At 41.7% G+C, this 21,773-nt stretch overlaps 1 protein-coding gene across 2 annotated transcripts in view; it reads left to right on the top strand.

Moving 5' to 3' along the window:
- The first annotated feature begins 4,021 nt into the window (after positions 1-4,021).
- The window catches only part of LOC133000588 (constitutive coactivator of PPAR-gamma-like protein 1), a 40,503-nt gene continuing 22,751 nt past the window's right edge, over positions 4,022-21,773 (top strand). For both annotated transcript variants that reach the window (XM_061070536.1, XM_061070535.1), the window contains exons 1-5: positions 4,022-4,755; positions 7,839-8,085; positions 8,172-8,254; positions 13,940-14,068; positions 15,617-15,707. In XM_061070536.1, coding sequence (XP_060926519.1) covers positions 4,282-4,755; positions 7,839-8,085; positions 8,172-8,254; positions 13,940-14,068; positions 15,617-15,707 — 1,024 coding nt within the window. In that variant the 5' untranslated portion in view covers positions 4,022-4,281. The remainder of the gene's footprint in view (positions 4,756-7,838; positions 8,086-8,171; positions 8,255-13,939; positions 14,069-15,616; positions 15,708-21,773) is intronic.

The raw sequence follows: 21,773 nt of genomic DNA, 5'->3' as shown, positions 1-21,773 counted from the left end.
CAAGCCTATTTTAAAATGTAATTTAAATATGAATAGAATTTGTTTTGTATAATTTACAAAAAAATGATATTATTTGAACGTTGTTTGTTATATTGATGCATAAGTACTACCTTTAATTACTTTTAGTACAACAGGCATAGTCTCCAGGGTAGTAGTTTGATAGAGTCTATGTTTTGTGAATATCTTTGTAAATATTCTAAAAGATATGTTATGCATTCCCAAACTTTTCATGGACAGAAGACAGAGCACTGTTGGATTTTATTGATAATAAAATAAAAAACTGAAATATGTTGTTTTGTTAATGTCTCTAAGATGCATACATTAAAAATATAATTTAAACAATATTTCAAAATATGATATTTGAAATCATATTCATAACCTCCCTCCTAAACTTAAAAAAATAAGTAAAATCTTTACATTCAAAACAAAAATATCAGTGAAGTGAAGCAGACGTATTAATTGGCACCTGAGCGTGAACAAATATTTTCCTTCAATCTCCAATGGACATTTTGTCATTAGGATCCAAGGCTTCCAGGCACAACTCAGAGGTTTTGCGAGAACCAGATGTAAGACAGTCATAAATTATTGATATTAAATCTCGATCCAATGATGAAACTCTTGGGCTTTGTAGTGATTTATTTTGTACAGAGTGAAAAGAAATTTGTATTTGCATTTTTTTTTAAGTGGACTATTTCTTTTTGCCTAGTTTTTCTTCTTGCCAAAGTAATTAAAATCAGAATGAAAGAATATTCTAGACATTGAAAAAACTGAAAAACAATCCCCTCTCAAAATCCAGTTACTACCTTCCTCTTTAGCTTTGAGTAGTATCAGATGGTCTTTATCAATATCAATAAGTCAGTTTGGACACAGTAAAGTCTGCAGCTCCTGGATAGTTGCCCTCAGCATGAAATCTGAGCATATGTTGCTACCCATTGTTATATAAAATCCAGTAAATTCCAAGACTTTGTAAAATTGTAACAATGGATCGCTGGGGTTTTACTGCTTCTCTTCTGCAGGTACGTCAGAGGTCAGTGTCATTACAGAACAGGAACCCCACAGATGCTGGAGCTTCAGTGACTGTCTTCACCCTGCATTGCTAGTTGTTAGTCCATCTTTTACCAGCCACTTTTCTGTTCATGGAATGACAGCATCTATGTATGTAATGTTCACATCCACACTGCAGGACATTTAGATTATGTGACTTTGAATATGTGATATACAGTATTTACATATCTATATATAATACAACATTTTTAAAGTAAAATGACAGCAAGTACAACTAAAAATACAAACAAACGTCATTACCCATACAGTAGTCTAACAGTGTAATAAATCCTTGAAAATGTGTTCCCACATTGGCTGCATTTTAGGCAGACCACCCCAAAAAGGTTCTATTTTAATTAGAGCACAACAAATTCTGAAACTTTTTCTGAAAAATGAAATATACGATAAAGTTCTATAAATTATACTTTTCTATTTTCACCCTCTGATGAAGAATCCTTATTTCACACCGTGGCCTTTGGGCATAGATGTTTTTTTCACAAAAACTTTCAGGTGGGTCTTTTGCCGCACCTTGATACCAGGTCCGGTCCTGAAGTTGGGCCGTGTTTCAAAAATTTGCATATTAATGATTTTGTGTCAATCAAATCATCACGAAATTAAAAAGAAGTAGTAAACAGAGTGGGGGAGGAACAACAGTTCCATTTTTTCCTCTAAGAGAGAACACAACTTGGTCTGACCACAAAAGAACCCTGATTGGTTTTACCTTGAGATAGTGAGTGGTTCAGTAAGAGTGCTGCAGGATTTTTAAACATGATTATACAAAGCTACACAAAAATGTAGTGAGAGAATCACACAAAGCAAATGTCAGTCATACTTTATGTGAGTGCACAAAGCAGGACCCAGCTAAAGAGACTGACAAATAAACATACTAATAAATCAATCAATAAATGAACCAGAACTTCCGTGTGACTGCTGCTCACACATTCAGTTCTTACAGTTATAGTATGCTGCCCTCTAGCCAAACTGAATTGACATTGCTGCATTCACATGTTTTTTTTTCTGCCTCCTCAGTTAAGACTATTCTGATCAGATCTACACAGACCATTGGGAATTTACTTGATAGATAATTAAATGAAAAGTATATGTGCATACTTTCACATTTGGTCATGTTATTTAACAATACATATTTATATATAATTTGATAATTCTATAGGCATAAATTCCAAACTCCTGAAATATTAGAAGGAGAAAATCCAGGGGACCAACATGCCAAAGAGATGACTCATGTGATACCACACTGCACTGGCACTTGTTGCTGTGGTTAGGCAGCCCTCATTTTCACTCCTTGGCATAGTGAAAATGTCTTTTTTATATCTGTTGTTAACGGTGACATTACTCTTGTGTTATACTCTTTTAATGCATCAGATGGGGATGCTGCAACTTGCTCATTGGTTGGTTGAGTCTGAAGTTAAAACTGTGAGTCCACTTTGACCTCAGCACAACAAAAAAGTAAGAGATTTTAGCTCGTCAAGATGGTTCACGTCTCGCCTTTTAAAACCTTGGTTCAGATTAGCATATGTTCCATTAGCTAAAGCAGTGTCAGTGGATTGCGGAAATAAGGAGAGTGAGCTGGTAACAGCACAACAGACATTTGACAGGGAATAATGCGATCCCGCACAAATGTATCTAGATATACAAATGTTATTGATTAGAAATGTATTTTAAAAGTCAGCTGACACTTATAAAGGCTGCATACAACGTTTTACGTTGAGAACTTTGCATTCGGTACTCTCTCATTTATACAGATTCTTTTTTTAATGGGCCAATATAAAGGTGATTCAACAAGTCTTTAAAATGTCTCCACTTAATTTAATTAATTTTTGTAGTATATAATTTCTTATAAACACTTCGTAAACAATGTGAATATAGTCTATAGATGGATGGATGGATGATAGATAGATAGAGTACTTTATTCATCCTCGCAGGGAAATTAAGTCGTCATAGCAGCCGGTATATTTGAATAAAATAAAATACAATACAATAGAATAAAATAAAAAATATTGAGGATGGATGGATGATAGATAGATGGATACATGGATAGATAGATTGCTATATAGATGGATAGATAGATAGCTGGATGGATGGATGGATGGATGATAGATAGGTAGATGCATATATGGGTGGATAGATGGATAAATATATTGCTAGATACATGGAGATATGGATGGATGGATAGATAGATGGATATGTTCATAGATGGATAGATAGATAGATAGATAGATAGATAGATAGATAGATAGATAGATAGATAGATAGATAGATAGATAGATAGATAGATAGATAGATAGATAGATAGATAGATAGATAGATAGATAGATAGATAGATGGATAGATAGATTGCTATATAGATGGATAGATAGATAGGTAGATGGATTTATGAGTGGATAGATGGATAAATATATTGCTAGATACATGGATAGGTGGAGATGGAGATATGGATGGATGGATAGATAGATGGATATGTTGATAGATGGATAGATAGATAGTTTGCTAGATAGATGGATACATGGATAGATAGATTGCTATATAGATGGATAGATAGAGAGCTGGATGGATGGATGGATGATAGATAGGTAGATGGATATATGGGTGGATAGATGGATAAATATATTGCTAGATACATGGATAGATGGATGGGTGGATGGATAAATAGCTGAAAAGATGGATGTATATATGGATTTATGGGTGGATGGATAGATAGATGGATAGATGGATGGATAAATAGCTGAAAAGATGGATGTATATATGGAGGTATGGATACATGTGTGTAAACAAAATTTTCTCTCAATCTCGTCGTTTTAACTGGATGAAATGTATCAAACGCGGAAGTGAAGAGTGAGGCACCCTCTCGCTTCCCTTGGCGTGTCTCTGTGCGTGCCTGTGCGTCACCGCGTCACCGTGCTGCCGCCGGCCCCGCCCCTCTCGCTCCGGTCAGACTCTCTCACACCCTCATGGCTCCGTGAGAGAGGACACATGGCGGCTCGCAGCCATGACCACCCAACGACCACCCACCACAGACTGACGATGCTCAAATAACAGCCTCGGTTCTTTTGATTTGGGACCCCCACCCCCTTCTCCTCCTCCTGCGGTTCCCTCAGCAGCAGCCCGCCGCCTGTCAGCGCCTGTCACCGGCCCAGGCACCGCAGCCTGCACCGGCTTCTTCTTCCTGCTAGTTCATTTTTTCACAGTTTTAAGTTTCCACTCCAAGCTCAGCTCATCATGGGTGTCCAGGGCTTCCTCGAGTACATAGAAAAGCACTGCCCCAGCGCCGTGGTGCCGGTGGAGCTCCAGAAGCTGGCCCGGGGGAGTATGGTCGGAGGTGGCCGGCAGAGAGCCCCCCAGAGCCCGCTGCGACTGCTGGTGGACGCCGAGAACTGCCTCCACCGGCTCTACGGGGGCTTCTACACCGACTGGGTGAGCGGGGGCCAGTGGAACCACATGCTGGGCTACCTGGCCGCCCTCTCCAAGGCCTGCTCCAGCGGCAACATTGAGCTCCTGGTGTGCTTCAATGGCGCCCTGGAGAAAGGCCGCCTCCACGAGTGGGTCAAGCGGCAGGTGAACGAGAGGCAGACCGCCCAGCAGATCGTCAGCCACGTCCAGAACAAGGGCACCCCTCCGCCCAAAGTCTGGTTCCTCCCTCCGGTGTGCATGGCCCACTGCATCCGACTGGCGCTGCTCAGGTTCCGCGTCGGAGTGAGTTGGATGCATCGGCCCTGCTGCTGCCTGCCTGTTGAGCTGGGGGGGCACTGCCAGCGTTAGCAGGCTGTGGGGTTAGCCTGCTAGCCTAGCCCACCATGACACCACTGCCAACTTCACCACCCATGGCATCAGTCTGCTTCCACACTGGGAGCAGAAGCTGGGTTGGCAGTGGTGTCAGAATGACCTGCTCTCACATTCATTCTGATCATGTGACCTGAGTCAAATGACCTAATTCTTTAAAATGTCTCCACTTAATTCAATTAATTTATGTAGTATATAATTTCTTATAAACACTTCATAAACAATGTGAATATAGTCTATAGATGGATGGATGGATGATAGATAGATGGATAGATAGATAGTGTGCTAGATAGATGGATACATGGATAGATAGATTGCTATATAGATGGATAGATAGATAGCTGGATGGATGATAGATAGGTAGATTGATATATGGGTGGATAGATGGATAAATATATTCCTAGATACATGGATAGATGGAGATATGGAAGGATGGAGATATGGATGGATAGATAGATAGTTTGCTAGATAGATGGATACATAGATAGATAGATTGCTATATAGATGGATAGATAGATAGCTGGATGGATGGATGGATGATAGATAGGTAGATGGATATATGGGTGGATAGATGGAGATGGAGATATGGATGGATATATGGATAGATAGATAGTCTGTCTCATATGATGTTGACGACAAATGAAGACACACATAGCTCTGAGAAATCATAACTGTCATTTAGTCATCATTTAAAGCCCAAAACAAGTTTGGAAGAAAACATCCACTGTAATGACAGTATTTGCTAGCTGTAGCCTTCAGTATTACCTGAGCAGAAATGTACTTATATTTTAGTGATTGACAATTCATCCCATATTGCACATTGTTCTTTCTGTAACTTGCAGCAGAGTCATTATCAGTCATTCTGATCTGGTGACCTGACGTATGTGAGGATGCATGGGACGAACACTACAACAGTTTCTGATCGTTACATTCATTTGATTAAAGGCCACATATTGAGTTGGTCTAATCCAGTTGTGCAAAGACAACTGACTCACCTGCGGGTCCTAGAGGCCACAGACAGAAACTGACACACACACATTATTACTAGAGGGGTCTTGATTGAAAACATGTGGATAATTGTTAATCATGTATTACATGATTACACATAGCTCTGAGAAATCATAACTGTCATTTTCTCATCATTTAAAGCCCAAAACAAGTATGGAAGAAAACCGACTATGTAATCACAGTATTTGCTAGCTGTAGCCTTAAATATTTCCTGAGCAGAAATGTACTAATATTTTAGTGATTGACAATTCATCCCATATTGCACATTGTTCTTTCTGTAACTTGCAGCCGAGTCGTTATCATATATGAAATGATTTACAGCGTTATAGTTCGTACATTTCTTTATTCTTGCACTTTGCATGTATAAATTAAGGCTGTGCTGGACTCACCACTAAGAGGGTTGGCTCTTGGGCAGCTGTCGTGTCCACAAATGGATACTGATCCACGTTAAATACAGTTAGTGTGTCAAATTTGATCTAAACCTTTTTTCTGCAGCCAGTTGAATGCATTAGCTCGTGTCCGGCTGTTCACCTGTCATGTTACACAGTGAAGGAGAATGGAGTTTGAATAATGACTCTTTGGATTGTCAGAGTTGTTGTGTCAGGACTACGGTTGCAAAGGGGCGGAAAGTTTACGGTAAATTTCCGGAAACTTTCCGGAAACTTTCCATGGGAAGTTTAGCAGGGCTATTGAGGCCTGCTGTAGTATGCAGGACTAGTCAGATAAGTTTCGATGATATTACTGGGGAAAACATATTAGCATGCTGATTGAGGATTGTTCATCTGTTCATCTAGCCTATTTCCATTAATTTATCCATCAATTGTAAAATATGTTTACAGACGATTCCAATTGTTTGGCTAACTATTTATATCTCTGGCATTGCATTAGTGTTTTTTACATACTTTTTTCTCATCTTATTCTACAGAACAGTGCCACGTGCACTATCTCATGTGTGGAGACATTTCACCCCATCCAATGTAGAAGGAAAGGCTGTGTACATTTGCAAATACTGTGCAAAGACCTATGTTAAGAATGACACAACAATGCAGAAGCATATAGTCAAGTACCCAAAGTTTCCCCAGGGCTCAAATCAGCCTATGACAAAACTAAATGTTTATATTTATGTCTGTATATGACAAGGTAAATACAGTTAGTATAAATTATCCACAACATTTCCAGTTTATTCCCGTTAATTCCCATATATTCCCGTATATTACCGTTTATTCCCGTTAATTCCCGTTAATTCCCATGGAAAGTTTCCAACTTTGAATATTCCTGGAATTTTGAAACCCTAGTCAGGACAGATAAAGTTAATTGGGTGCATCCCTAGCACTGATCCTGATCAGATCCTGATCAGATCCTGACAGGTATGGATTTTTTTGAGTGGGGCTGATGCCGATACTGATATTGTTAGAGTTAAAAAATTCTAATACCAACATATTGACTGAGATTTTATTTAAAAAAATGAATTTCAATGATTATCATTATCAAACCCATATAACAATGAAACTTATTTGATATTTTTGCAGTTTAACCATAAAAGTATTTTTAAGCAACCAATAAATAGAAAGGGAAATACAACTTGATATATATTGAAGCTGCATTAGCAAAAAGAAAAAAAATAGTTTGAGGTAAAATCTGAACATAAATGCACTTACTATCAGCCAGTCAACAAATCGATCAGACTCTCGTGATGACGCTGTGAGTGGTGACTTCTACTTCCTGCTCTCAGCATTCATATGATGATTCTATTTTTAGATCAGTTATCACAGACTCTTGATAACATTTTAAATATGTGGCCTCTCATTTGTTTGTGTAGCTTTCAGCTGTGTAGAGTGTAACACACTTCGAGCTGCTCCTTTAATCCTGCACCTGCTCTACGTTGCTCTGTCTTCCTTCAGTCGAGTGCCTGACTCATCATGTCTGTGAGAGGTTTCTTTTGAGGTTGTCCCAGCTCAGGCCTAATCCTTATCTCCGCCCCTCCTCAGGTTGTCCAGACCATGGACGACCACCACCTGGAAGTGATAACCTTATGCAAGGAGAACGGCTTCCACGGCCTGGTGGCCCACGACTCGGATTACGCCCTGTGCAACGTGCCACACTACTTCAGCGCCCACGCTCTCAAGCTGAGCCGCAACGGAAAGAGCCTCACGACCAGCCAGTACCTGATGCACGAAGTGGCGCGGCAGCTCGAGCTCAACTCGAGTCATTTTGTCATTTTCGCGTCACTCCTAGGTCAGCACGACTCCGCCGCTCACAGATTGGGCTGATGATGGTTCAGAAGAGGCCGACTAAAAGGTGTGCTTGATGGTGTTTTACAGGAAACCACATACTGCCTGATGAAGACTTGGCTGCCTTTCACTGGAGCTTACTTGGTCCAGAGCATCCATTAGCATCTTTGAAGGTAAACTGTGTTCTCTCTCTTATGTCTTACAGTCCAGTGTAATAATAATAATGAATAATAATAAGTACATCAAAGTAAAAATGTGGAATATGGCCAAAAAGGCCACTAAATGCAAAATAGCAGGCTTCCTGTTGTGTTTTTCCAATTGCACCTACATACTTTTTTGTTTGTCTAGTCATGATACACCCGTATATCGATTTTTGTGAAGACTGGTCAATGTGAACACGTTCCAGGGGTCTCGGGGGGCACCGTTGAGCCATTTTGCGACGCCCATTGAAAATTCCTTCAGAATACGTAAATTTTCACCACTTTCTAACTTTCTGCAAATTTTGGTAAGAAGTTGAGCACGGTAAAGCCCTCAAAAAGCCAATTCATTTGCCTGAATAATAATCCTTACGATTTCAATAGGGTCTCACCTGACCTTTTGATGTCAGTGCTCGGGCCCTAATAATAAGAGTGGGGAGAGGTGAAGCTGGGTAATTGTGTGCGTGCAAAATGTTGGACCTTTTTTCAATGTATTTGATTGTGTCTCCTTAACTTTAGAGCAAATCAAGCAAACACAAAGTAGACTTCATGTCCTCTAGCCGACGTGCCCTCATAACTTCTGATTAATGTTGGTGTTTATTGTTATTAGTGTAATGTGAGTGCATGTCAGGGGGAGGGAGGACATGCAGCAGGGTTATAAAGCCTGAAACTTAGGGGAAACCCGACAGTTTGGGAAAGCACGGATTGGGGAGTTTTAACCAAATTAACTGACATGATGCAAAATGCGGTCGGTTAGATGTTATAAATGTTGGTTTCAATTAGGGTTGCAAAATTCCGGGAATATTCAAAGTTGGAAACTTTCCATGGGAATTAACGGGAATAAACGGGAATATACGGGAATTAACAGGAATAAACTGGAAATGTTGTGGGTAATTTATACTAACTGTATTTACCTTGTCATAAACAGACATAAATATAAACATTTTGTTTTGTCATAGGCTGATTTGAGCCCTGAGGAAACTTTGGGCACTTGACTATATGCTTCTGCAGCGTTGTGTCATTCTAAACATAAGTCTTTGCACAGTATTTTTGCAAATGTACACAGCCTTTCCTTCTACATTGGATGGGGTGAAATGCCTCCACACATGAGTTAGTGCATGTGGCATTGTTCTGTAGAATAAGATGAGAAAAAAGTTTGTAAAAAAACGCTAATCCAATGCCAGAGATATAAATAGTTAGCCAAGCAATTGAAATCGTCTGTAAACATATTTTACAATTGATGGATAAATTAATGGAAATAGGCTAGATGAACAGATGAACAATCCTCAATCAGCATGCTAATATGTTTTCCCCAGTAATATCATGGAAACTTACCTGACTTGTCCTGCACACTACAGCAGGCCTCAATAGCCCTGCTGTAGAGTGAAGGATGCTGGGAATTATCTGTGCATGTGATGGAAGAATGCCTCATTCAATACATCTTTAAAAGAGAGTTTTGAATGATGTTTTTATTGCTCAGCGTTTTTTTTCAAAATTCCCAAAATTCACGAGCTGAACTTTCCATGGAAAGTTTCCGGAAACCTTCCGCCCCTTTGCAACCCTAGTTTCAATACATTTTAGCATAATTGCCCAGCTTACTTCATAGTATCAAGCTTGAATGGCTTTTAAGGGCCATTCGAAAAATCTGATTTTAACCAAATAGCCTGCTCATAATTGCAACAATGAAGAAGCCCTGTCTGGGCAGGAACATGTAATCACTGTCATCCGTAATAATAACTCATTTATTTTTTTATTTTTGTAAACTCTTGCTGAGCTTTGGTGGACCAGCTCATAGTGACTGTTTTATTCATTCCACAACTGGATGGCAGTGACATCACCTGTCACTGTCATCCAGTTCACAGTGTGCTTGGGAACACTGCTGCTTGATAATAAATGCTTTTGAAAATTACTGGTTTAACAAATTGACGCGGCACTGTTGGTCGATCTATCTGAAATATGAGGTTGAATATTCACACCATCGAATTAACCAAAGATGTAAATGAGTAGAAGACTAAGCTCCACCACCAGCTGCCACCAAGCTGGATCTATCAGTTTGGCTGGATATGAATGGATGGTACAGCTTTATTGGATTGGTGGATTGGTGAAGGGTCGAGTGAGACAGTTGCATGACAGCAGTGCCAGACAGTTTCGAGGGCACACTGTGTGAATGCTTCAGCTGCTAGTTTGCGATGAGCTGTGATTAAACCGAAAGCCATCTGGTTCACATGTTGCAGACAAACACACTCTATGACACACACAAACACAACACACACGCATGCACTCACACACAACACACACACACACATACTCCCCAAATGTCTTGACTGGTGTCTCATCCTCTCTGTTTACTCTTTTCGTTCCTCCCATTCCCATGAGAGGGATATCTTAAGGATGGCTTAAGGGAATTTCTTAAAATGTGGTACTAATATTCACTTGGTCTCAAGGATGAACTGATTCGATTTTGGCGCCTGGGGGGGTCAAAGGTCATGTGTGAATGTGAAATCTGAAGACTGCTTGAGGGAATTTCTTCAACTTTTGATCAGTTGTCACTTGGGCTAAGAGTTTTTTCATGAAGTGAATAATAGAAGAATTATCTACATGGAAACTGTGAGGGCACCACTAAGCAATGCATTACATATTATTATTCTGTGGTGTATATTCTTCTTCCGTAAATTTTCGGCATGCTTCTCCTCTCGCAAATGTTGTCATACATGCACAAGACATACAAAATAACCTACGGAATTACGGCGAAAGGCGTGCTATGTCTCTTCTAAAAATGTCGTTAAACGGTTCGTTCAAAGATTGCGATAAAACATCAGAATACAACGAATGGGAGGTCAGACATGATTTTTAGATCAAAAAGTAGGATAAATGGTTTCCTTCGCAGACATGTTACTCTGAAATCTCTCAGAGCAATTTTTCTGGCTGTTACAATTTATTGAGAAATTATTTTCACAAACCTCTCTATTCGGTCTAATGTTAATTTTGGAGGAAAAAATCACTGAAACTTTACAGGTCCCATTTTTCACGGTGTTTTCATTTTACCTTTAGGACTTATAGTTCTTGAGTAAGAAGCAGTTGTTTGAGGACTGCACTCGAGTGTAGCACTGTCTCTTCCCCATTTGGTCTAATGTTAATGCTCCCAAGCTCCGATCTCTCTTTCTCTCACACAGTTGCAGTCATTAGTGAGATACATAAGATGAGGAGGGGCGCCAGAGGGGGACAGTGGAATATATTAACTACTTCACTGGCGCTGATTAACACTGTTTTAAGTGAAGTGGGTAGATCACTCGGACAGTGAGTCAGAGTTGGTGAGTTCAAGTCGACCTCTTTTTAAAATTTTCAAGTTAACGTTTTTTTAAATTTTCTTTCAGAGAGGGACTTTTGAACTCTTTAAATAAACAACTCGAAAGATTTGAACAACAATGTTATTGGCTCAATAGACTGAGACGCTGACTCAGTGATCCTCTGGTCGTGAGTTCAAAACCAACTGAAGCAATAAATATATTTTTGCTTATATGATGTCCAATTACCCTCAAACTTCAATATTGACTCATCGTTACAGCACCACCTACTGATCAGTGTGAAAATGAAGTGTGAGCAATCGGTCCCAAATTACTCACACTTCATCAGAGTCCCGACCTGAACAGATCTATTAGTGTGTATGCAGTGATAGTGGTAGCGCCACCTACTGATCTGTCTCGAAGTCTGTCTCTCTCTCTTGAACCAGCCAGCCTGTGTTATTAACATGCAGCTTTAAAAAGAGCCGGCATCAAGCACCAGGGACGCATTCGAAATTTCTCGGCAGGAGGAATTTTCTAATTGCTCTTGCCACTGCTACATTTTGTTTTTTTGTTGCTGAACGTGAAAACAACCAACATTTCTATTAATCATCTAAAAATTAGCAGATCAGATCAAATTAAAGGCAGGGATGATAATTTGTTTCTGAAAAACCTTTTGTTGTTTGTTTTATGTGTTGAAATCCTCTTCACATCCCAAAAGCCTTCAATAAATAAAGACACAGAACACAGAGTTGCTCTAAACTGTTGGACTAGAACCTTGCATGGAGTGGTTGAATGAAAGGAAACATTGTAAAACCATCTGATTAAAAATGCAGCCATTGACAATTTCTTACCAAAACACTGAGTTGCACATTGGGAAGTTTTGTGGTGTCCCCGGGTTTGACAGAAAACGCTCATTCATTTTCCCCACAGACTTCATGAGATGAAACACAGATCAACATGATTCATTCATATAAAAGGTCAACAACAGCAGAAGAAGATGCTTTACAGTACAGGTCGCATTCACCCATTCACACACATTCACAACTCACATTTAGACAACACACACACACAGTCATTCATACAACACAGCCCTTTTTTTCTACCACACCATTCATACACTGTAGGCACAACTCTCACAGGGAATTCAGGGCTCAGCATCTTGTCTAAGTGCACATTGGACAGACTGGAGGAGCCGGGGATCGAGCGGCCCACACAGACCCAACTTCCAAAAGCTCTACCAGCCTGTTGAGAGGCTGGCGAATGTGTGACAGAGGTGGCAGGTAGATTAAACTGTCTAATGAGTTACAGATGCATGGTGAAAACAAAGGGCGGAACATATTGAAGCACAATCATTCAGATGGTTTTAATGTGATTATTATGGTGATCAGCGTTACAAATATTTTCTCACCATCGAATCAGCATTGAGACAAGTCATCACTAATCAACTCCACTGGAGATTTGCAGCTGTTAATGTGCACATGTATATGATGAACCAGTGTGTGTGTGTTGGATACAAACTCCTGTTAAAATACAGTAACAGGACTAGGGATGGGGGAAAAAATCGATTCAGTTACAAATCGTGATTCTTGTGAATGACGATTTTAAATCGATATGCTGCTGCCTCCCAAATCGATTTTTAATTTTTTTTTTTTTTTTTTTAAAACATATTTATTGGTTTATACCGGGGGGATATAATGGGGGAGCAACATCACCCCAGAGCATGTTGACCAGCTCTTGTTTTTGCACAAGAATCTAAACATACCCAAGCACTAGCTTTGCATCGGCTACATGCAAACACCAATAGCCTACTATTTGTTTATTTCAAAGTTTATATTTTAAGTAAACTTTTATTCATTCTGTTTAATTTACCTTTTATTTATTGTTTAAAAGTAGCCTAAGTGGCATACATTTCTGAATCTGTTAGTTTGTGTGCAGTTGACAGGGGCTATACAATAATGGGGCACATTTTTATTAATTTTCTCTATTGGCTGCCCGGCAGTCATTAAGTTAATGTTAATATTTGAAATAAAACTGGTAAAGCTCTAAGTGAATTTGACTGTGTTGTATTTGATCCCAGGAAATCGTAATATCGAATCGCAATACTTACAGAATCGCAATACCCACAGAAATCGCAATACATATCGTATCACCACCTAAGTATCATGATAGTATCGTATCGGGAGGTCCCTGCCGATTCCCGTCCCTAAACAGGACCTTCCTGTACACACTGATGTACAATTCAAGCTGTACAGACCTGCTGTTTTCTTATTGTTAGATATACTGTATAGAGCTGGATACAAAGCAGAGATTCTTACAACTGTAAACTTAAACATGATTGGCTGACCTGTTGTGACCGCCATGTGTGGTCGATCCTCAGGTGCGTGCCCACCAGCTTGTGCTCCCCCCCTGTGATGTCGTAATCAAGGCTGTGGCCGACTACGTCCGCAATATCCCGGACATCTCTGACCTGGAGGCCATCGCTAAAGACATCTTCAAACTTTCACAGGTAGGAGAAGTGGTAGATGTGCCAGGAGGACACTGGCTCTTTTGAAAAACAGTTTTCTACACTGGAGGTGATGGGTGTGATGCAGAAAGATTTGAACATTTACTTAGAATCAAATACATTGTGAAGTCCTGACTGGCTGTTTATTGCCGTGGTCTGAAATTTCTTTTTAAATCCATGATCAGTTTTCTTTTGTCAAAATACAATATATAGATCAGGCCAAAATGTTATCTCAATAAAAAAGTCATATCAGTCTGTTGATAACTATTACAGTAAAATATCAACTCATTATTTCCTTCAACTTTCAGACGTTTTTTTCCTCAGGAATGAAATTTGAAGTAACCCCAGTTAAATGTGGTTTTAACTTTTTTTAACTTTTGAACAGAAAATGACAAACCCTTGTTAAACAATGATACATCAAAGATCAGAGGTAGAACCTTTAAAACCATTACAAAGTTATATTACAAAAATTGTCCTTCAAATTGAAATGAACTAAATTAATAACAGTTTAATTATTCTTAAATTATTCAGCAGACTAAAGGCTGAATAAACAAAATATTCAGTGATCTTTTTGAAAAGCAGCAGTTACAGTGTTGTTTGACAGCAGGTGCGCCTATGTCAACAGGATGATTAATGTGCATCAACATTACTGCTGTAGGGAACCGGAGCAGAGTGGGCTTTCCATAAATTTAATCATTATTTGCTTGGTTGTAATTATAGGACGTAGAACTTCTAGAACATTTATTTCCATGTCAAGAAAATATTTTACCGAAACTGAATTAGGGCACTTTTAATTCCCATCTGCTGTGAAGTTTTTTTAATTCATCTTGTTTGGAAAAGCAATCATGTTGACCTGGGCTGCACAAAGAACTGCTATAAATACAAACATGTGCATGTCAAAGCTGAAGTGGGAGTTATGACCCATAACAAAGCTGGAAGCCAAATCATTTTCAGAATGATTCAGTTTGGGACCAAATAGAAATACAAAAGTCACACAAGGTGCGAAACTGAATAAATTATTTTTAATTGCTAGTTATGTTTAACAGTATGATCTTATTTACTCATTTTGGTTGCAACAACCTTTACATTGTCACTATCTAAATTACACAATTGCATTTTGTGAAGTGAACATAGAATATAGGTCATAAATGTGCTAATCTGAAAAGAGAAAATAAATAATATGGACTGAAAACACTGTTCAGTGTTCAATGACACCAGTGCCAACATTTCTTCTTCTCATTAGAATTTTGTAATAAACGAACATTGCTGTAATATGTTTTTCCCTCAGTGAAAATACAAGCATCCTAAAAATATGGAAAAAATGTTTTGCTCTGGGCCAGAGAGATGTCGGTTGAACATACTGTCGTTCTGACTGCTGCGTTATTCAAAAGATATGAATCTAGCCACCATTACATTTTTGGCGAACAGGAAATCTGGCTGCATGTTTCACATTATACCATTCACCAAATTACATTATCCAGTTAAACCGAAAATCTTTTCTTTCCCCTGCTTGTGTACAGTGTGTGATTACTTGATGTCTTTTCTTTTCAGTCGTGCACTGATGACAAAGTCATCCGCTTCAAGAAGGCAGTGGAGTACTACTCAATGGCCAGCAAAGCACCTCATTGCCCTCCACAGTTTGGTGGGTTTATAAATGATCTCTTGTCTTTGTGTATCAGGTGCTGCAGTATAATTCAGTACACTTACACCTCCAAATTGTTTAGAGAGCTACACGTGAGCGAATTAATTACACAATGAGCTGTAGAAGTTTAGCCATTTTATTAAATATAGGGGTAATTATTAAAGATACAACAATTTGAAACCGAGACTAAGACCATTACAGGAATGTTCACAATCTTGTTTTGTGATAGAGGATGATATAGTAAATATTACACATCACACCTATTTTATTGTCCTCTGACTACATCATGTGACTATTAATCATCACTGAGTGCCCCCCTCCGAGAAACGCAAACAAAGAGCTAATCCGAACTGCGGATTTAGAGAATATCTACAACTGTAGTAATTAATAAGGTTAACATACTACACAGAGCTGCACTTATTCACCATTAACTAGCTGATTATTAGCAGCATATTGGTTCTTCATTAGTTATTAAAAATACATTATTTATGTTGTTAATAAGTCAGTTGTTATTTTGCATAGCCATATTCTACATTCACTAAGGTTTTTCCTCAGTTCCATCCTTTGACTATTGAGAGTAAGTAATGAAGTTTTGGTGATTTCCAGTCCTGCTTTTCTCAATGCGGGCAGGTTGTAATCACAAGAATAACAACACCTAATGAAGTCTTTCTACCTGAGAACATGTTCCATATTCTGTGTAAAAGTTATTTTCATGAACTAATATTAAATCCTTTTCCTCTGCCTACTTTGCTAAAAAAAAAGTAATTTTAATAAGTTAGAAATGAGAGATAACAAGTGGACAGCTCCAAGTTCAATAGTGATTACATCAAATACACATTAAGGACACATTTGAGTTTTGATAACTAAAGACGCATGTGGCCACATTCTTATGTGAACGCAAATGTGTCCTGTGCTACATTGATTTCTACACTTCTCAATGTTTCACTGACATTAAATCATTTGTGGCCACTACTACAATATTAACACTGACCGCTACATATACATTTTTTTTTTCTATTTCAAATAATTGAAATTTAATTTTATTGTAGGTCTCTCACACAGGCCCTCCTGTCCTTTCTATTCTGCTCACATACATTTCATATAGACACCATTTCATGTTCATCAGGTGTGATGTGATGAACTTGTTCGCCCTAGAGACGGATGTTAACACCATGTCTGAACAGGATTTGTGTCCCAAGAACATAGTTAGTTCACCAGCTGTTTTCTAACTCTGTGTGTCTGCTGCTGAGCAGGAAGTGCGCAGTGGATTTGTACATTGTTTAATTCTTTGAAACAAAACAGAGCAGTGACAGTGAACTAGAAGAGTATATCAAGGGACAAGAGTTTTTCCAGCCAGCTCCCTAGTTAAAACTATTAAAGCAAAACCAATGTCAGCCAATGTGACAACATAGCTGGAGATTCACTGCAAGCCAGTAGGCATGTTAATGAAGTGAAGGGAGCTGCTCTAGTTAAGGTGAAGGGAGCTTCTCTAGTCAAGGTGAAGGGAGCTGCTCTCTTTAAGGTGAAGGGAGCTGTTCTAGTTAAGGTGAATGGAGCTGCTTTAGTTAAGGTGAAGGGAGCTGCTCTAGTCAAGGCCAAGGGAGCTGCTCTAGTTAAGGTGAAGGGAGCTGCTCTAGTTAAGGTGAAGGGAGCTGCTCTAGTTAAGGTGAAGAGAGCTGCTCTAGTTAAGGTGAAGGGAGCTGTTCTAGTCAAGGTGAAGGGAGCTGCTATAGTTAAGGGGAAGGGAGCTGTTCAAGTCAAGGTGAGGGGAGTTGCTCTAGTTAAGGTGAAGGGAGCTGCTCTAGTTAAGGTGAAGGGAGCTTCTCTAGTCGAGGTGAAGGGAGCTGCTCTAGTCAAGGTGAAGGGAGCTTCTCTAGTCAAGGTGAAGGGAGCTGCTCTAGTCAAGGTGAAGGAAGCTTCTCTAGTCGAGGTGAAGGGAGCTGCTCTAGTCAAAGTGAAGGGAGCTGCTCTAGTCAAAGTGAAGGGAGCTGCTCTAGTCAAAGTGAAGGAAGCTGCTCTAGTTGAGGTGAAGGGAGCTTCTCTAGTTGAGGTGAGGGGAGCTGCTATAGTCAAGGTGAAGGGAGCTGCTCTAGTCAAGGTGAAGGGAGCTGCTCTAGTCAAGGTGAAGGGAGCTGTTCTAGTCAAGGTGAAGGGAGCTGCTCTAGTTGAGGTGAAGGGAGCTGCTCTAGTCAAGGTGAAGGGAGCTGCCCTAATCAAGGTGAAGGGAGCTGCTCTAGTTAAGGTGAAGGGAGCTTCTCTAGTCAAGGTGAAGGGAGCTGCTCTCTTTAAGGTGAAGGGAGCTGTTCTAGTTAAGGTGAATGGAGCTGCTTTAGTTAAGGTGAAGGGAGCTGCTCTAGTCAAGGCCAAGGGAGCTGCTCTAGTTAAGGCCAAGGGAGCTGCTCTAGTTAAGGTGAAGGGAGCTGCTCTAGTTGAGGTGAAGGGAGCTGCTCTAGTTAAGGTGAAGGGAGCTGCTCTAGTTAAGGTGAAGGGAGCTGTTCTAGTCAAGGTGAAGGGAGCTGATATAGTTAAGGGGAAGGGAGCTGTTCTAGTCAAGGTGAGGGGAGTTGCTCTAGTTAAGGTGAAGGGAGCTGCTCTAGTTAAGGTGAAGGGAGCTTCTCTAGTCAAGGTGAAGGGAGCTTCTCTAGTCAAGGTGAAGGGAGCTGCTCTAGTCAAGGTGAAGGGAGCTTCTCTAGTCAAGGTGAAGGGAGCTGCTCTAGTCAAGGTGAAGGAAGCTTCTCTAGTCGAGGTGAAGGGAGCTGCTCTAGTCAAAGTGAAGGGAGCTGCTCTAGTCAAAGTGAAGGGAGCTGCTCTAGTCAAAGTGAAGGAAGCTGCTCTAGTTGAGGTGAAGGGAGCTTCTCTAGTTGAGGTGAGCTGCTATAGTCAAGGTGAAGGGAGCTGCTCTAGTCAAGGTGAAGGGAGCTGCTCTAGTCAAGGTGAAGGGAGCTGTTCTAGTCAAGGTGAAGGGAGCTGCTCTAGTTGAGGTGAAGGGAGCTGCTCTAGTCAAGGTGAAGGGAGCTGTTCTAGTCAAGGTGAAGGGAGCTGTTCTAGTCAAGGTGAAGGGAGCTTCTCTAGTTAAGGTGAAGGGAGCTTCTCTAGTTAAGGTCAAGGGAGCTGCTCTAGTTGAGGTGAAGGGAGCTGCTCTAGTTGAGGTGAAGGGGGCTTCTCTAGTTGAGGTGAAGGGAGCTGCTCTAGTCAAGGTGAAGGGAGCTGCTTTAGTTGAGGTGAAGGGGGCTTCTCTAGTTGAGGTGAAGGGAGCTGCTCTAGTCAAGGTGAAGGGAGCTGCTCTAGTCAAGGTGAAGGGAGCTGCTCTAGTCAAGGTGAAGGGAGCTTCTCTAGTTGAGGTGAAGGGAGCTTCTCTAGTTTAGGTGAGGGGAGCTGCTCTAGTCAAGGTGAAGGGAGCTGTTCTAGTCAAGGTGAAGGGAGCTTCTCTAGTTGAGGTGAAGGGAGCTGCTCTAGTCAAGGTGAAGGGAGCTGCTCTAGTCAAGGTGAAGGGAGCTTCTCTAGTTGAGGTGAAGGGAGCTGCTCTAGTCGAGGTGAAGGGAGCTGCTCTAGTCGAGGTGAAGGGAGCTGCTCTAGTCAAGGTGAAAGGAGCTGCTCTAGTCGAGGTGAAGGGAGCTGCTGTAGTTAAGGTGAAGGGAGCTTCTCTAGTTTAGGTGAAGGGAGCTGCTGTAGTCAAGGCGAAGGGAGCTGCTCTAGTCGAGGTGAAGGGAGCTGCTCTAGTCGAGGTGAAGGGAGCTGCTCTAGTTGAGGTGAAGGGAGCTGCTCTAGTCAAGGTGAAGGGAGCTTCTCTAGTTGAGGTGAAGGGAGCTGCTCTAGTCAAGGTGAAGGGAGCTGCTCTAGTCAAGGTGAAGGGAGCTGCTCTAGTTAAGGTGAAGGGAGCTGCTGTAGTCGAGGTGAAGGGAGCTTCTCTAGTTGAGGTGAAGGGAGCTGCTCTAGTCAAGGTGAAGGGAGCTGCTCTAGTCAAGGTGAAGGGAGCTTCTCTAGTTGAGGTGAAGGGAGCTGCTCTAGTCGAGGTGAAGGGAGCTGCTCTAGACAAGGTGAAGGGAGCTGCTCTAGTCAAGGTGAAAGGAGCTGCTCTAGTCGAGGTGAAGGGAGCTGCTGTAGTTAAGGTGAAGGGAGCTTCTCTAGTTTAGGTGAAGGGAGCTGCTGTAGTCAAGGCGAAGGGAGCTGCTCTAGTTGAGGTGAAGGGAGCTGCTCTAGTCGAGGTGAAGGGAGCTGCTCTAGTTGAGGTGAAGGGAGCTGCTCTAGTCAAGGTGAAGGGAGCTTCTCTAGTTGAGGTGAAGGGAGCTGCTCTAGTCAAGGTGAAGGGAGCTGCTCTAGTCAAGGTGAAGGGAGCTGCTCTAGTCAAGGTGAAGGGAGCTGCTCTAGTTAAGGTGAAGGGAGCTGCTGTAGTCGAGGTGAAGGGAGCTGCTGTAGTCGAGGTGAAGGGAGCTGCTCTAGTCAAGGTGAAAGGAGCTGTTCTAGTCAAGGTGAAGGGAGCTTCTCTAGTTGAGGTGAAGGGAGCTGCTCTAGTCAAGGTGAAGGGAGCTGCTCTAGTCAAGGTGAAGGGAGCTTCTCTAGTTGAGGTGAAGGGAGCTGCTCTAGTCGAGGTGAAGGGAGCTGCTCTAGTCGAGGTGAAGGGAGCTGCTCTAGTCAAGGTGAAAGGAGCTGCTCTAGTCGAGGTGAAGGGAGCTGCTGTAGTTAAGGTGAAGGGAGCTTCTCTAGTTTAGGTGAAGGGAGCTGCTGTAGTCAAGGCGAAGGGAGCTGCTCTAGTCGAGGTGAAGGGAGCTGCTCTAGTCGAGGTGAAGGGAGCTGCTCTAGTTGAGGTGAAGGGAGCTGCTCTAGTCAAGGTGAAGGGAGCTTCTCTAGTTGAGGTGAAGGGAGCTGCTCTAGTCAAGGTGAAGGGAGCTGCTCTAGTCAAGGTGAAGGGAGCTGCTCTAGTTAAGGTGAAGGGAGCTGCTGTAGTCGAGGTGAAGGGAGCTTCTCTAGTTGAGGTGAAGGGAGCTGCTCTAGTCAAGGTGAAGGGAGCTGCTCTAGTCAAGGTGAAGGGAGCTTCTCTAGTTGAGGTGAAGGGAGCTGCTCTAGTCGAGGTGAAGGGAGCTGCTCTAGACAAGGTGAAGGGAGCTGCTCTAGTCAAGGTGAAAGGAGCTGCTCTAGTCGAGGTGAAGGGAGCTGCTGTAGTTAAGGTGAAGGGAGCTTCTCTAGTTTAGGTGAAGGGAGCTGCTGTAGTCAAGGCGAAGGGAGCTGCTCTAGTTGAGGTGAAGGGAGCTGCTCTAGTCGAGGTGAAGGGAGCTGCTCTAGTTGAGGTGAAGGGAGCTGCTCTAGTCAAGGTGAAGGGAGCTTCTCTAGTTGAGGTGAAGGGAGCTGCTCTAGTCAAGGTGAAGGGAGCTGCTCTAGTCAAGGTGAAGGGAGCTGCTCTAGTCAAGGTGAAGGGAGCTGCTCTAGTTAAGGTGAAGGGAGCTGCTGTAGTCGAGGTGAAGGGAGCTGCTCTAGTCAAGGTGAAGGGAGCTGCTCTAGTTGAGGTGAAGGGAGCTGCTCTAGTCAAGGTGAAGGGAGCTGCTCTAGTCAAGGTGAAGGGAGCTGCTCTAGTCAAGGTGAAGGGAGCTGCTCTAGTTAAGGTGAAGGGAGCTGCTGTAGTCGAGGTGAAGGGAGCTGCTGTAGTCGAGGTGAAGGGAGCTGCTCTAGTCAAGGTGAAAGGAGCTGCTCTAGTTTAGGTGAAGGGAGCTGCTGTAGTCAAGGCGAAGGGAGCTGCTCTAGTCGAGGCGAAGGGAGCTGCTCTAGTCGAGGTGAAGGGAGCTGCTCTAGTCGAGGTGAAGGGAGCTGCTCTAGTTGAGGTGAAGGGAGCTGCTCTAGTCAAGGTGAAGGGAGCTTCTCTAGTTGAGGTGAAGGGAACTGCTCTAGTCAAGGTGAAGGGAGCTGCTCTAGTCAAGGTGAAGGGAGCTGCTCTAGTTAAGGTGAAGGGAGCTGCTGTAGTCGAGGTGAAGGGAGCTGCTGTAGTCGAGGTGAAGGGAGCTGCAGATCCAGGTGATACACTCAAAAAAAGAATTCTTTGGATTTACTTAAAAAAATCATGGAAAGTATTTCCAC

Source organism: Limanda limanda, chromosome 4 (genome assembly GCF_963576545.1).
Source record: "Limanda limanda chromosome 4, fLimLim1.1, whole genome shotgun sequence".
Taxonomy (NCBI): Eukaryota; Metazoa; Chordata; class Actinopteri; order Pleuronectiformes; family Pleuronectidae; genus Limanda; species Limanda limanda.
This window is presented reverse-complemented; position numbering and strand designations above follow the sequence as displayed.